Source organism: Passer domesticus, chromosome 6 (assembly GCF_036417665.1).
Source record: "Passer domesticus isolate bPasDom1 chromosome 6, bPasDom1.hap1, whole genome shotgun sequence".
NCBI lineage: Eukaryota > Metazoa > Chordata > Aves > Passeriformes > Passeridae > Passer > Passer domesticus.
The window spans coordinates 60,174,868-60,190,906 of record NC_087479.1 but is presented as its reverse complement, the minus strand read 5'-3'; the positions used below and the strand labels follow the sequence as shown (position 1 = coordinate 60,190,906).

At 37.1% G+C, this 16,039-nt stretch overlaps 1 protein-coding gene across 3 annotated transcripts in view; it reads left to right on the top strand.

Annotated features, from left to right (window-relative positions):
* The window catches only part of USP47 (ubiquitin specific peptidase 47), a 51,946-nt gene that overhangs the window by 22,043 nt on the left and 13,864 nt on the right, over positions 1 to 16,039 (top strand). For 2 of the 3 annotated variants that reach the window (XM_064426182.1, XM_064426181.1), the window contains exons 5-16: positions 352 to 448; positions 948 to 1,093; positions 1,893 to 1,972; positions 2,761 to 2,910; positions 8,918 to 9,013; positions 9,104 to 9,256; positions 10,617 to 10,784; positions 12,529 to 12,660; positions 13,365 to 13,441; positions 13,752 to 13,807; positions 14,354 to 14,466; positions 15,342 to 15,446. In XM_064426182.1, coding sequence (XP_064282252.1) covers positions 352 to 448; positions 948 to 1,093; positions 1,893 to 1,972; positions 2,761 to 2,910; positions 8,918 to 9,013; positions 9,104 to 9,256; positions 10,617 to 10,784; positions 12,529 to 12,660; positions 13,365 to 13,441; positions 13,752 to 13,807; positions 14,354 to 14,466; positions 15,342 to 15,446 — 1,373 coding nt within the window. The remainder of the gene's footprint in view (positions 1 to 351; positions 449 to 947; positions 1,094 to 1,892; positions 1,973 to 2,760; positions 2,911 to 8,917; positions 9,014 to 9,103; positions 9,257 to 10,616; positions 10,785 to 12,528; positions 12,661 to 13,364; positions 13,442 to 13,751; positions 13,808 to 14,353; positions 14,467 to 15,341; positions 15,447 to 16,039) is intronic. The other variant, XM_064426183.1, reaches the window with a different exon arrangement.

Here is a 16,039-nt window from a genome sequence, read left to right as displayed (position 1 = left end):
TCTTAGAAAATTCTAGTTTATTCTGTAAAATATTTAAATCTGCTATTATTTAGAGTTACATACATCCCCATAAGTGTAGTATTCAGCCTTAAATATTACTTTTATTGTGATCAAAAAACTAGCTTCATGTCATTCAGGAGAATTATTTTTGTTATATAAACTATTATTCTCTGTTGTTCTCAGAAATTATAACATTCCCTTCATTTATAGTGTAAATAGCAATAAATGACAACAGACAAATGCAGTTCTTGAACACTATCACAGAATTGTTTTCTTGTCAAGTGTTTTAACTCTTAAATTGATGTGCCATCTTTTTGCATTATTTCCATCTCATTATTCTCATATTTTTAGGTTATGTGGGGCTGGTAAATCAAGCAATGACTTGCTACTTGAACAGCCTTCTGCAAACACTTTTCATGACTCCTGAATTTAGAAATGCATTGTATAAGTGAGTATATAGAATCAAAAAACTTCTTAAATTTGTGCTGGTTCGTATTGGTAGGAGATCCTTTGGAATTTCACCTGTCAAAATTTCCTTGTTTGGATACTGGAAATGATAATGAAAGTCAAGCTGGATAGACTTAGAAATTATATCTGCTTAAAAGCTTCAGCTTTTCAGTAAAATACAAGTTACTGGTTGTGGCATGGACGCTTTTTAAAGAATCTTGAGAACATCAAACTGAAAGTTAAATTTGATGCTAAGTGCAGTTCATGTCTGTACAGTGAATGTCTTCAAAATTTTTGTTTTTATGTTTGTACATTTGAAGAGTTTCATTGCCATTTACTGCAGAAATGAAAAGCAACTGCATTTGACTTCTCCCAAGAGACAGAGCTGCAGTTAACCTGTGACATGGCAGACCTGAAACGTAGTAGATGTTGATTTAATGCCTTTATGATTAATGTTTTCAAAGCAGTTTTATTTGTCGAATATCTTGTGTTCCAAATAGGTGGGAATTTGAGGAATCTGAAGAGGATCCTGAGAGGAGTATTCCCTACCAGCTTCAAAGACTGTTTGTTTTACTGCAGACCAGCAAAAAAAGGGCAATTGAAACAACTGACGTTACACGGAGTTTTGGATGGGACAGTAGTGAAGGTAATGTGCAGCTGTTAAACTGCTGTGGTTTGCTTCAGCTGCTGCCTGCTAGGGGCTAAACTGCTGTTCATGGGGGAAATACCAGAATAATTAAGAGTGATTAATAGAATCTACTTTTTCAGTGGAAACAAAATCGCCTACATGGATACTTTTTTGTGCACTGTGTTTGGTTGTTGAAGAAATGGCATTTGTGAGTTTTAGGCTGTTAAAGTAGAAAGCACAAATTTTTGTAATTAAACTGTCATTGCACATGTTAATTGTTTCTAAAAAAGTAATTCTTTATAGGAAACTTGCTTCTGTTTTGAATCACAAGTGTCAAATGCCCATGTTGCATTTATGGAATTACCCATATTATTGTCAACTTCAAATCAAGCACTATGTGTGCCTTTTTTACACTTGTGTGCTATAATTTTGCCCCCATAACCTGTTGGTTTTTCCATTACCACATGATAATGAGAAGTTAGAAGTTGGGTTTTGGAGAATCAGCACAAAGTTGGACAGAAATCAGCAGCAGTTTGTTTTATCTATTTAGAGTACATTAGCACTTCTGTATTTTCACATATTCTTGCTTGTGTACACAGTTCTTGTTTATGTATAAACAAAGTGAGCAAGCTGGCTGCTTATTTTTCTTGCTACATTGAGAGGCAGCTGCCTGTGGAATTGAACAGTGAATAGGTAGGAGTGTAGGTACACACTTGAACCAGTGAGTAGTTTCTTAGGAAGCATTCTCAGGCTACAGTCAGTATTGGGACTAACAACATCTCCTATTGTAACTAATAATAACTTCAATTTTTAACAGCATGGCAGCAGCATGATGTGCAGGAGCTTTGTAGAGTCATGTTTGATGCTTTGGAGCAGAAATGGAAGCAAACGGAGCAGGTAAGCTTGGAAAAACTGTCTTTATTCAGTGATGTAGTATTGTGGGTGTTTGGATTTTCTAATGATTGTAAAAATAATTTACTAAATTTTAAATATCAGCTTACTGAAAATTTGTAGTAGTTTCCAGTTTTCTGGTTCGGTGCGATAGTTAAGCTACTGTGATGTATGACTTTCAAGAGTGTGTTGCATCTGTTTTCCTCCCCCAGTTAAAAGTGGAATATTCTGCACTCTGGAATATTATACTCGGTCTTTATTTGATGCACAGAAAGTGATTGTGTAACTTCCACAATAACTTCCTTGCTGTCAGTATTTATTAGGCTTTATTGTGGCCACTTGAAGCTCAAGCTCTCCCTTCTTAATGCAGGAGAAAGTTAGGAATATATTCCTGGCACAGGATACATTCTGATAAATGGCCACCTTCTTGCAGGCCAGTTTTGGCAAATAGGAGTAATTGGTAAATTGTCTCTGGAAACACAGGAAAGGACTGCAGGATCAGTCTGCAAGATCAGGCTTGTTTTAAAATTCAGTTTGGTGCTTTTGTAGTCACTTAAGACATGACTGTAAAGGACACTGAAACTTCTGTAACATGATTTGAGAAGCTTGATACATGTTTTGGGCAGAGGAAAGTAAGAAATCAGGAGATGGTTGTCCTGCTGGGGAATGGTATTTTAAATGTGTAGCCATGCAATTAAGACTTAATTGACAAAAAGGTATTTTCTTATAAAACCAAAGAAGTATGATATTGGTCATTTTTAAAAAATCCCTGTTGCTGCATCTGTTTGTTTCAGGCTGATCTTATAAATCAACTGTACCAAGGCAAACTGAAGGACTATGTGAGGTGCCTAGAGTGTGGCTATGAAGGCTGGAGGATCGACACGTACCTGGATATCCCTCTGGTCATCCGGCCCTATGGCTCCAGCCAGGCGTTTGCTAGCGTGGTGTGTACTATTATGGTCCTAATAGTGCATCATACACACATAGAATACATAATGCCCCAGTGGTAGAATTGGTTCCCTGGTAAGTATCATCCTAGATACTCCATCTTGGGGTGTTCGTCTTTGTGCAGTGAACCAGCTAGCAAGTTCTAGAAGATTTTTCTTTTTTTTGGCTTTTTGGTTTATTTTTTGTTTTGGTTTTTTTTTTTTCTTTTGCCCTTCAATGAGTCCTACTGGTGCATGTACAAGGGGAGGGGAAATGCAACTTTATTGCCTTAGGGCTGCAGTAATCAGTTATTTTCTTCCTGATAAAATCTTCAGCATTTACTTGAGAGATTTTTATGAGATTACATAGTTTTATTTGGGTTGTTTTTTTTACTGGCGCATCTGCTAAATTTTCATAGTGTTATTGAAAGTGTTAGTGAAAGAACAGAACATTGACATCAATTTTTTACTTTAATTGCCATGTTGTTGCTGTGCTTTTTAAAGGTCACTTAGATACCATATCCTTTTAATTAATTTGATGATGATTCAAAAATTTTGTTCTACATTAATGTTTGTAGTCTCTTTTGATCCAGCTTTACTGATGCTGGCAAGCATAACTGTTGCTTAGTAAAACTGTGGAAGTTCTTTTGTTTGAGTTTTTCCACCCTGAAAAAAAAATACTACAGACTGTGAAATTCCACAGTATGCTATGGATGGAGTTGTGAGAAAGAATAAGAATAAATCAAACAAGTCTTTCAGTAAAGGTTGTTTTAAACAAACACTTGTGTAATTGGCTTGTTTATTAAACATAAAGTATTTTTCCTTCTGTATTTAGTGTGCTGGCAATACTTTTAAAGGACTAATAGTCCATAATTCTTAACAGTAATTCTGTTAAGAATTGTTAGAATTAATTTAAACTCCAGTATAACTTCAAAGTACTTCACACTTTGTAACTTTAAATACCAATCTTGAGAAGTAGTAAAGGTGAGGGACATTGATCTTGGAAAAAGAATTCAAGTTAGTAACGTCCTTTGAATTCTTTTTAAGATTGCATTAAAATTTTCTGGAACTGTCCAGCTATTGAAGCTGTCTTAATACAGATTGATGTTTTATACAGGTGGCTTCCCTTTTCACCTTTTAATCCTAATTTCTAGCAGTATTCCCTGACCTAAATTTTATTTGTTGTAATTTTTATTCAATAATTAGATTTTTATGATCTGTTAAAAATAATTAAAACGATTCAGTTCATGTAGTTTAATTCTGCATTTAATAATGCATTGTTCGTACGTCTCAAATGGAAAGGTTTTTTCTTTAGTGGACAAGTCTGTGGTGTAATGCTAAAAACAGACTGTCTATTCGTAAAAACAAAACTTGAATGAATGAGGACTGAAAGATCAGATTACTTCTAATAGTATATGATAGTCTTCCTTTCAGTCAGCATTTACGGGGTTTACTACATTGAGGAAAGTAGTTTTAAGATTTTTGTTACACAAACTTAACATGGTTGCAACTTGTATCGATGCTTAAATTTTTGAGCTTTTTCAATTCCTATTCTGATTATATTCAGTTGATTCTCCTCCCTGCATATGTATGATCAATAGCAGATGTAATTTTTAGTTCTGTAGTCTTCAGCAGTGGGGAGATATGGAGGATACTTGCTTTTGGAGAAGGGAAAAATCGCCTGTTTCTAAATGGAATTCTCTGAAGGTAGTATCCTCCATTGATCCATAGATGATGTGATTTAGTAGGTGTAGGTGAAGGGGCCTGAGAGATCCAAAACTTCACACATGCGCTAATAGGGCTTATGGAAGGGAATGTAAAACTTTTTGGACCTTGCTAGTCAGCTCCTGAGGGAACTTGCAGCAGGCGACACAACCCAAGATAGGGGATCTAAGGAGGATACTACCTTCAAAGAACTCTAGTTAGAGGTAAGTGATTTTCCATTACTTTCAAATAAGAGAGAATGGATGGATGAGCCTTGAATATGGTTAATCTGTAGAATGCCATTTAACGAGCATTATCCCACTGTTTGACATTGTGTATTACCAAAGAAATGCAGATACTTGAAATGTTGCATTAATTTATATGTGTATTACCTCTCAATGCATTGGGACATTGAAGAACTGGGAAGGATAATGTCATGCTTTCTTTATTTCCTACTTTGAACTAATTCTGAAATTCTTCAGTGTGGTCTTAAGTTTGCATTTGGAATTTTTCTGATTCCCCACTCTATCCCCCAACTCCATGTAGCATAGCTGCAAACTCACTAGGGAAGCTCTGGGGCATTGAGATGTTGTCAGTGTGTGGCTCAAGAAGGTTTCTGGAAAAGCACTTATGTTATCTGCACTGGTCAAGGGTATGGTGTCAAAAAAACCCTGAATCAGGCTTTTCTTGAGGTCAGTAGAAATCCAGACACAAAAACATTTCGCATATTTCAGGGAGCAACAATTCACATTCTGATTTTTGTAGGTACTAGTGTCTTTTTAAATTTAACAGCACTAGGCATAAACTGAAATGTTTTGGAGTAAAAAAAAATATATTTTGCAAGATGAGCAGTGGAGAGAAAGATGCAACTGGAAACTAGCAGTGATGCTGAAATTATGATACTAACACAGTGAGAGTTGATTTGTAGTACCAGGAAACTAGTAATGATCCAAGTATTCTGGAGGTGTAGCAAATGCAGTTGTGTTTTGTTGAGTATTGTTAGTTTTCAAAATCTTTTGTACCATAGCTTTTCTTTTGAGAGTGTAATTATGTGTGCAAGTACTCCTTCTTAGGGCAGCAATTACTTTGAACTTTATGTGAACTTTCTTTGTGGTGTCCTTGCCAAACTGATGAAGGCAGAATATGGATGATGTGATAATTCCTTTTTGTTTTTAAGGCTAGATCAGTAACAACAAGGTCTTGTATTTTTCATTGAATGTACTCTTGGAGCACAGGAAAACTGATGAGCTCTGAAAACTCAGGTTCTCAGATGGCACTTAGTTTGTAGCTTTTTCCAGCAGCAGTTTTGCCTAAATGCCATTAGTTGTGTAAGGCTTCATAGAGGTCCTACTGCTCCTATTCACAGGTTTTAGAAATTTACACATTTACAAATGCTTGCACTATGGCACTTGTCAAACTACTGACTAGATCATAATGCATTTTTATGGTGGGGAAAGTTCTCTGCAGTGCCTCACTTGAGCCATACAATAATTAGGTTGAATTGTTACAGCATATTAGTGTGCTAAGTGATAGAAATCTCAGAATATTAAAAACTGAATACACTCAGAACTTGGCTGGGCAAGGCTCTGAGCAATATGCTTAAAGTTTGACCTGATTCTAGCAAGAGATTAAGATCAGATGATCTCCAGAAATTTCTTTCAGCCTGTATTGTTCTTTTGATTCTTTCAACTAGAAAGAAGTTTAAATCGCTTTTGTCATCCTAATCTGTAGCTTGATCACTTAGGCTTTATTTTGAAGTGTGTGTGTAGGGGATTTTGGAAATGCTCAGTAACTCCAGGGGTAGAGAACAGCTGCCAATTTGAAGGTAACTCCTAAGGTGACAGTGGCTTCTGGTGGCGCTGCAGGGCTGGGGGTGTGTGCTGTGATAGGCTTGGCAGCTTGGTCCCGGTTTTGCTGAGTAAACTGTCAGAGCAGAGAGCAGTGAACTACTCTAGAGTAGGAATTGTATTAAGAAACCTCCTAATCAGCAGAACTAACCTTGGTGTAAAGATTATGTAAGAGGCAAGAGAGTCAGCCTGGGGAGCAGCAATGGTCATTATCCAAGGATTGAAAAATACATGGCTATATATATAGCTCCAAAGTAATGGAGGTCCCAGGAGCTTCAATCAGGCCTTTCAAAGCACAGCTCACTATGAGTGCTAAGCAGTGAAACCTCAAGAGTATGTAATAATGCTTCATTGCCTTCTCAGGGGTCTAAAGCATCATCACTTCTTGCCTTATGTAGAAATTTGTAGGGTGTTTCCTGGTTAAATTGCACATCACATGAGTGTACATAAGCATTACACAATAATTTATGTCCCATCCTCCATATATTCCCATTTATATTCATGTTGATGCAGGAGCTGCAACATTTTTCTTACACTTCAAATATATTTTTCTTGCCTTAACTGGCATTTGGCTCACAAGAGAGTTCTGTCACTGATTATGATGTCATTATGTGATGTTTTCTAATTCATGTTTTCTGTATCTGTCATTAACTTTTTTGCTTTCACTGAAATAATTGTGAATAATAGTCAAAATACAACAATGCATTTTTTCTGCTTTCTTTTTAAGCAGGTTCTAATTTGTTTGGTCTCTTTTCTTACATCTTAGAATGAGATTCCTCACATTTCAGGACATAATCTTACTAAACACTAGCTGTATGTGGCCCTGGAGTACAAAGCAACTCAGCCTCTGTAGCATTTAGGAAATAAAAGACATAGACAGCAGTTCAGTTCAGACTCTAAAAGGTTTTCACATGTCTGGAGAGTCTCTGGCCAAGAGCTGTGATTTCAGGGCTGTTCAAAGGCCCTTCTGGCTGGCTCAAAAATGGGAAATTGAGATGACTGCCTTCTCTGTACAGTTGTTTTATGGAGTTTGGCAGGTCTTTAATTTGTGAATAGTTGTCACCTGGAATACAGTCCATTTTTTAAAAGTCCTTTCTACTAGAATAACAACAGAGCTTTTAGAAAATACTTGCTTTGTTGTTCTTGCTAATTGCCTCCATTCTTGGAAAGAAAGAAGGGAGGAGGGAAGAGCTGGGGGCTTTTGGGAAGAACTTGGCACATCCTTGATTTGTTCCCAAAGTGGGATTTGCCGAACAACACGATTTAGTAGGTTCTTTGCCAGCCATGTTATGACTGCTGAGTTTACTCTGCCCAGTTTAGCCCCTTCTTACTTATTCAGACTTCAGGGGAACAGCCACAGACCTTCATTAACAGATGATGATTTTAAAATGTTGTTGCAAGTTGTATTTGTTTTCACCTTCATGGGTAAGCAGAGAACTTTTGGCTTCTGCTTGGAGTTCAGAAACTCAGAGCCTATTGGCTTGCAAGCTGACTGGGTTATAGGTTTTAACTTTGAAAATCTCTGGGTAAAATTCTTCAGTGAACCCATCTCAATACTTATAATGAACTCTGTTTGAACAAGTTTATTCTCAAGTATGTACACCTTAATGTGCAGTGTCATTGCTGCAAATTGTGTTAGGGAGAGGAATAATGATCAGTTTGGTTGTATTTTGAATATTGATTGCTGTAGTGAGGAGCAAGGTAGAAATCATTGAAGTCCTGGGTGTAAGTATCAGTTACAAAATTTGTGGTGTTTTTTGAGCTACCCCAAACTAGGCAGCTGTCAGAAGACAAAATTCCAGTTACTGCTTAGTTGCCTCATAAGGTTTAGCGAGGAAACTACTTATGTCTTTATAGGAGATGGCTGTATCTGATTCTCATTCCTTCAGGAGCAAAACTCAAATACTCTTCCCTCTGTCCTTTCCCCAGCTTTCACTTAAAAATGTAGTTTCCTAAGACCCTTGGTAGAACAGGACTAAGGCTGTCTTTGTGCAGGGCACTGACAAACTGAGTAAACTTTTTTTTACTGCTGTTTCCTCTTTCCCCCTCTAAATAGCAGATTGAATCTTTTGAGAAAAACTCCTTTAGAAACACAGAAGAACCATCTCAAAATTCTGGGAGAGCAAGGACAAGGCAGGGTTTAAAAAGCTCATTTTCACAGCAGTTGACTTTAAAGACATGACTAAATGTGATGTGCAAGGTAACAGGAGTAAATGTAACTATTGAACCAAAGAGAGTTGGGATTCATCAAATGCTGAACAAGATACAAGTTAACAGTAATTGTGGTTTTGCTGGGTAGAAAGATTGATTTCTGGTCATGTTCACCTAAATATTATGTCTGTCCCAAAGTTTGTCAATCAAATTTTGGTGGTAGATTTAAATTAATTATTTGTATGTGTTTGCAATCTCATGGTAAATTTATACGTGCATAGTAAACACTCTGTAAAAATGGGGTAACATGTTTTTATTCTTAGGAAGAAGCACTGCATGCTTTCATTCAGCCTGAGATCCTTGATGGCCCAAATCAGTACTTCTGTGAGCGATGTAAGAAGAAATGTGATGCAAGAAAGGTAAAGACTGGTCAAACGATTTGCAAAAATTACTTTTAATAAACACCAATCCTGACAACAGGGGCATAATCTTGTCCTTGTTTCATTTAGGGTCTGCGGTTCTTGCACTTCCCGTACCTGCTGACATTACAGCTGAAGAGATTTGACTTTGATTATACCACGATGCACAGAATTAAACTCAACGATCGCATGACTTTTCCAGAGGAGTTGGACATGAGTGTCTTTATTGATGTTGAAGATGAGGTAAAGTATTTGGTTTCAGAGAAAAGCATTTAGCTTCCTTCAAATTTCTCATTCAGAAAATCAAAATTCCAGTCTGATAAACCCATTTTAATAGCATTATTCATCTACATAAAATGTTCTTTAGCCATACTAGTGCTGTAATTTGAAGGTTTTAAATCTGTCCATATGGATTTTTTTTTTAGTATTGCAAACAAACATGTTCTCTGTAGTTGGTGTTCCAGCTTCCATAAAAAAGCTGTTTCAGATTTCTTTCATCTTCAATCAACAGATTTAAAGACATGAGTCTCAGGGCTTCTACATATATACTACAATTCCAGAAGGGAAGATTTATCTGAAGCTTGTGTCTGAATCATGTTGGTCATAAAGATGATGTAAATTTTCAAAACTGAATACTGAAGTTAGTCCAGAAATCATTAGTAATGAACTTCTTCCCTCTGAATCACCATGTAGTGTATACTGTAGAAATAAGATTTTTAAATTTTTTTCCCCCCATCAGTCTTCTGGCTTTTTGCTTTTCGGGTTTTAACCAAAATTTATGTTGTGGAGTTACGTTCACCAAGAAGTATTTACTGTGCATTTTGCATTGAAGACCAAAGTAATTCCTCTAATTTCATTCCTGGAAACATTTGTTGGCTTGCACTGGTATAAGATAAATACTGCCTGGATATGCATATGGGGAGGCTTTTCTGGCTCTCTGCAAACCCTTGTCTTAGGAAGGATTCCATGTAGAGAATTTGATACCTCTCAGAGTGGGATAAATAACAATGAAGATTGATCTGAGAGAATAGAACTCAGATAAAGTTAATGACTGTCAGCAAATCAAAACAATTATCCAGATCAAGATGATCAGGTAAGAGATGAGTATACTGAGTGAGCTGCATTCAGTGTTGGTGACACCATTCTGTTAAGCTAGCAGAACACTAATCAGTCTTACTGTAATACCTTGGCTTGGTCCAGTGAGTTGAAAGGGAAAAAAAATCTTTGATTGTGATTGAAAATATTTTCAGTCAGTTCTGATTAACAGGGCCACATTACAACAGATATGTTTTTGGTATCAGACTTCCAGGTACTGAATTGGGATAGCTAGTGCATGGAATAGGCTAGTAACAAATATAACCTTGCCAGGTCTAAAAGCTCCTGATTACTGTTCAGTTGCGCACAAAGCCCAGGAATACTGAAGAGGTGGACCGAAGACACCAGCAGAAACAAGTCTGTTCTTGGTGCTGAATTGGAGAGGTCTCTAGTTTTTTGAGGAATTTAATTGCTTCATAGAGTGGATTTTTTCATTTCACACTCTTATTTCCTGTTCCATGTAGCTTTTAATGTTGTATAATGTTAGTGTGTATGTCTTATTTTTAAGAAGTCTCCTCAGACTGAGAGTTGCACTGATAGTGGAGCTGAAAATGAAGGCAGTTGTCACAGTGATCAGATGAGCAATGATTTTTCTAATGATGATGGAGTTGATGAAGGAATCTGCCTTGAAAGCAATAGTGCAGCAGAGAGGATCTCTAAAGCTGGCAGTGAAAAGGTATGATGGCACTGGGGTGTTAGAAGGGTGGGCAGGAGGCTGGAAGGGGGGACACAGCTGGAAAGGCTGACCTGGATTCACCACCAGGATATTCCATGCCAGATTCCCTGCTGTGCACCATCATGCTCAGCAGGAAAAACTGGGGGCTTTCCAAGGTTGCTGTTGTTCAGAGACTGGCTGGGCATTGCTCTGCTGGGGGGAAGGGGGGGATGTGCTGAGTAATGCCTTTGCATCACTGCATTATTAATTTTTTTTTGTGTTTCCTTTATCTATTAAAAAGTTCTCACTTTTACTTTTCTGGTTTTCTCCACCATCCCTCTTGAGGGGAGTAGTGACTGACTGGCTGGAGGGATGCTTTGTTCTTGACTAGGGTCTACCCACCACAAATGTAAATGATAAAAATATAATTCTGCCATTGAAGGTGAGGTGAGACGTTGGGAGTGTGTGAGTTTATTTGAATTTTCAAAAATTGACATTACAACAAAAGAAAGAATTCAGCTGATTTGGAGGTCACCTGAGATACATAAAGGTCTTCCCAGCTTGTCAGACTGAGAATTGCCAGTCGCTTGTTTTGGCAGCAGACCCTTAAACTGAAGACCTGTTTTGCCTTGTCAGCAGTGGTTTTACTTGTGGCCAGCTGTCCAAGGTCTACCAGATTTAGCTGCACAAGAGCATCTTGCAGAGTAGTAGGAGAAGACTGGGAAGTTTTGATCAGTGTTACAGATGAAGCCAAGGGTCCAAATGTTAAATATTCCTTCAGTCATGTTAATATAAAGGAATTAAATAGCAAGTCAGTCCAGGATAGCAGCCATCCTGCTGTGGGACATCAGGGGTGGCAGAGATCTCTGGTAGACATGGTTGAGTTTTCATTGAAAATTTTGAACTTTATGGTGATGTCTACAATATGTGCTTCATGTATTGTTCAGTGAACTCATCTGAAATCAGACCAGTAGCTTTCATTCAGCCTTGGTAGAAAGCTGTTTGGCTTCAGCTGGTACTCTTGTAAAGTAACAGTTTTAAAGGCTGACTTGCATGTTAACTGCACATCTGGACCCGCTTGTATTTACCTTGAACCATTTGAGAGGGTTTTTTTGGTACATGTTCTGAATACTGTCAGTCTTAGTTGGAAATGATGAAAAAATTAATTCTAGTCACTTGACTGGAACAAGACCAGAATATTTTAATGTGTCTGTAATGCAAGTGGGACATCCAAGTATTGACAGTAGCTTTGGCCAGCTATTTCATACTACTTGTTCTCAAGGCAGACAAGCTGTCAAGCCAGGCTTTTTGGTTTGGCTGTCTTAATAATGGATGTGGGATATACTGAGGACATACAGTGTTTCTTCTACATAGTCCAAAAATACCCTTGTAACACTTCTGAGTCAGTATGGTTCAGTTTTATTTTTTAATTCATGTGCAGCACTGAAGGCATGTGCTTAGTGCCCTGTATTTCCATCCATTTATCTATGAAAAAAAAAGTGTATAACATCATGTGTGGAGAGAGGTGATAGCAAATAGACCTAAGCTTTGTAGATACAAACTGCTGAGTAAAGTTTAGCATAGTAGAGTTCTGGTTTTGTTCAGTGCCTATTGCATTAATTAATTTCTATTACACAAATCCACTCTTTGCCTCAAACTGTTTACATACCTGGGTTTGTGTCCTTATTTTAAAACTTTTTAAAATTACCGTTTGCCTAGGTTTTCTTCACTGGATGCATTTCACACCTTTTTCTTCTCTCCACAGAGTTCTTTATTGTATGAGCTCTTTTCTGTCATGGTTCATTCTGGAAGTGCTGCTGGTGGCCATTATTATGCCTGTATAAAATCTTTTAGTGATGATCAGTGGTACAGCTTCAATGATCAGCATGTTAGCAAGGTAAAAATAGTATTTTTAGTTATGTTTTCTACTCATAAGTGGACCAATAAGTTCCTGTTTTGTGATTTTCCACTTAGCTGCCCATAAAACCAGTTTCATTATATGTATTTCAAGTATTTCCTTGATTTCATCATCTCATCCTAATGTCCTGCCATATACATATGTTTCACTCATTAGCTTTACTCATTTCTAGGGGTTTGGAAAGTGTTTATTTATGCATCTGTGTATTTCTGTGTGGTGGGGAAAGGAGTGTTTCTCCTTGGCAGTGATAGTGGGAGGGTTCATAATGAAGCCTTCATTCATGTACAGACCTGGCTGTATTTCAAATTTCTGTACGTGTGAAGAGCATTTCTTGCTTAGAGAAGTGATTATAGATCTGTCACAGTCCAGAGTGTGCTGTTAAACCTGTCCAGCTCATGGAGGTGTTCCAGCTATCATCCATAGGTGCTATTGCTATCAGGAACCTATCTTTTTCTCTAACAAGTTCCTACTTGAAAAACTAAAAAGTATGTTAGCATCCATTGTGAAATGGAGAAGCAAATCACTATGAAATTGTTTTTGGAAGTTAGCAAATAAGCAGAAATATTTTTATAATTGGAATTATTAATATAGTGTGTTGTGTGATGCCATGTTTCCTAGTGAGAATAAATGCATCTCTATTAGTGCAAGTTTCTCAAATAATCATTACATTGATTTTCTGTTAGATAACTCAGGAAGATATTAAGAAAACATATGGAGGATCTTCTGGAAGCAGAGGATATTATTCCAGTGCTTTTGCTAGGTTAGTATTACTGTAATGTTACTTTTCTTTCTGGTAGTGTTTTAGTGTAATGAAATGAATGGCCACGGTGCATGTCTAACATGTTACCTTAAAATTATTAGCAGATGCTTCTGATAGTTGTAAGAACTATCCTGATTGCTGTTTCAGATCATTAAAATAATGTGATATTTATTTTTTAAAATCCTTCTTGGTTAGTATATTACTTAGATATGATACAGCTCCCTACTGAAAGATAAAGAAACCAGAGCAGCTTCTGAAGCCAGTATTGTCTCCTGAGTGATAAATTCAGCTGTCTCTTCTCTTCCCCCAGCTCCACAAATGCTTACATGCTGATATACAGATTGAAAGATCCAACAAGAAATGCAAGTAAGTTTGAAAGCTGTATTTGCAAAAGTTGTTTTTTTTTAAAACTGAAGTGTTGCATGTTGTGGTTTTGTTTGTTGTGATGAAACAATGTCATAAAGTACACTAATCTGCAGAAGTGCAATATTTATTTTATCACAATGTAGGTGATATCTTGAGACTTTTATTATCAAGTAATTCACTTTCTGGAAGAGTACTTGCATTTATTGTAAAAACGGGATTAAGTGCAGTCATTAGCTTTAGTGTATTTCTCCACTACTACAAAAGCTTTGCATACTGAATGGAATCAACTGGAATCTTTTGCTACTATCACTTTCTTGTGTTGCTGATAACATAAGCAAGGGAAATAAGAGGCTGACTTCAGTTTAATTAAAATAATGTAAAAGAGAACAGGGCATGGTATAGTGGGAAGTTTGTGTGGAAAAAGAATGGGGTGAAAAGGCAAGAAAGATAACTCAAATATACCTGTAATGCCTAAAGGTGGAAAGGTAATGCCTCCTGTGGGAAAACTGTATTTTTTAAAAACTCATGCTTTGTTTTTACTGGCAGAGTTTCTTGAAGCGCATGAATATCCAGAGCACATTAAACAATTGGTACAGAAAGAGAGAGAATTAGAAGAACAAGAAAAGAGGCAACGTGAAATTGAACGCAACACGTGCAAGGTTAGAATTTCTGCTGCACTGAGTAACAATACATAGCTAGTGGGAAATGTTTCTACAGTAAACAGTGTTTTTTACTACAGTACAAGGACTCCTTTGTGATAAATGTTTGCACTAACAATTCTTTTAAATGAATTGCACACCTGTTAGAGAGCTCTACATAGTGCAGGCATCTGTTGGAGGTATTCACCAGACATTTTTGTTGAATTCATGTATTGTATGTGGATTTGAATTGATATTAAACCCAAAACAACTTATCACTTATTTTAAGCAAAATTGCTTCCAAAGAATGTGTAATGCTGCACATTGTATTTTCTACTGTTAAATCTTTTCATATTGTGACTCTTGACTTTGTGCAATGGTATTTCTTAAACTAATTCTAAATAGTTACTTGGCAGAAAGAGCAGAATTTTTCCAACCCTAGATTTAATAGTAACAAACAAAATAGGACCTCAGTGCCTTAGAAGCATGGCAGTCAGCTGCTCTATGTATGAATCAAGTGATTGTTTTTTGAGGAAGTTCTCTCATTGCAAAATGTGTAACTCTCTATTGTGAAAAAGGAATTTCACATTCATTGTTCATATGTGCATTTGGCTTTGGAACATTTGCTCACTTGTAGCCCGTGGCTGCAAGATGTTCTTGTTATAGAAGCTGTACCCTAGCTGGGAGAAAGATTCAGATGCACACATATACCTCGTGTGCCTTTGACATATTCTGTCTGCAGTTGTGTAACCACCTGAAAGGAAACCATGCCACAGCTGAAGCAGAGCTAAAGGTGTATTTCATATTAGGTTGCTTGAATATGGTGTTTTCAACTTAAATGGAAAGATATTTGAAAATGCCTTCATGATAAATTTTCTTCCTTTTGTATTTCAAAGATTAAATTATTCTGCATGCATCCTACAAAGCAAATAATGATGGAGAACAAATTGGAAGTTCACAAGGACAGAACACTGAAGGAAGCTGTGGAAATAGCTTACAAGGTATGCCATGTGCAACAGAATAGTTAAATTGTTTGATGTAGTGTTTTCTGCTTAGTGTCTTCAAATTTAAATTTTTAATACTGTGGAGTGTTTGAGAGGGTTTGGCAGTGGGGTTGTTTTGGGGGATGGTTCTTGAGAAGTTCTGTATGATGGGTTTTTTTGTTCTGTTTTTTTTAAAGGTGTTCTAGTTTGCCATTTTTGACTAAGTTTTCTGCCAGTAGCCACCAGCTGATTGCTGATTGGAGTGATGCAGCCTGCCCTTGTAAAAGGCAGTACGATCTGGCATACCCTTATTTTAAAATCAGACAGTGAGAGCTGCTGTTAGGCTCACCATGGCCTCAGCAAATTGAAAGACTTCTGAACACTTCTATTGGTATTTCAGTAAAAACCTTGTATTAGATACATAATAACAGAGTTCTTGAGAATCTTCCTGGGTAGCTAATTCAGTAACAGGAGTGAACACCAAGGCATCTGTTGATCTCTGCCTTCCTCAGACAGGTGGGAGCTGAAGGCATCAATTTTTGCTCACCTACTTGCACTGTTTGGTTCTTGCTGTGTATGTTTTTGGCTAGGAGAGCACCAACAAGGCACTT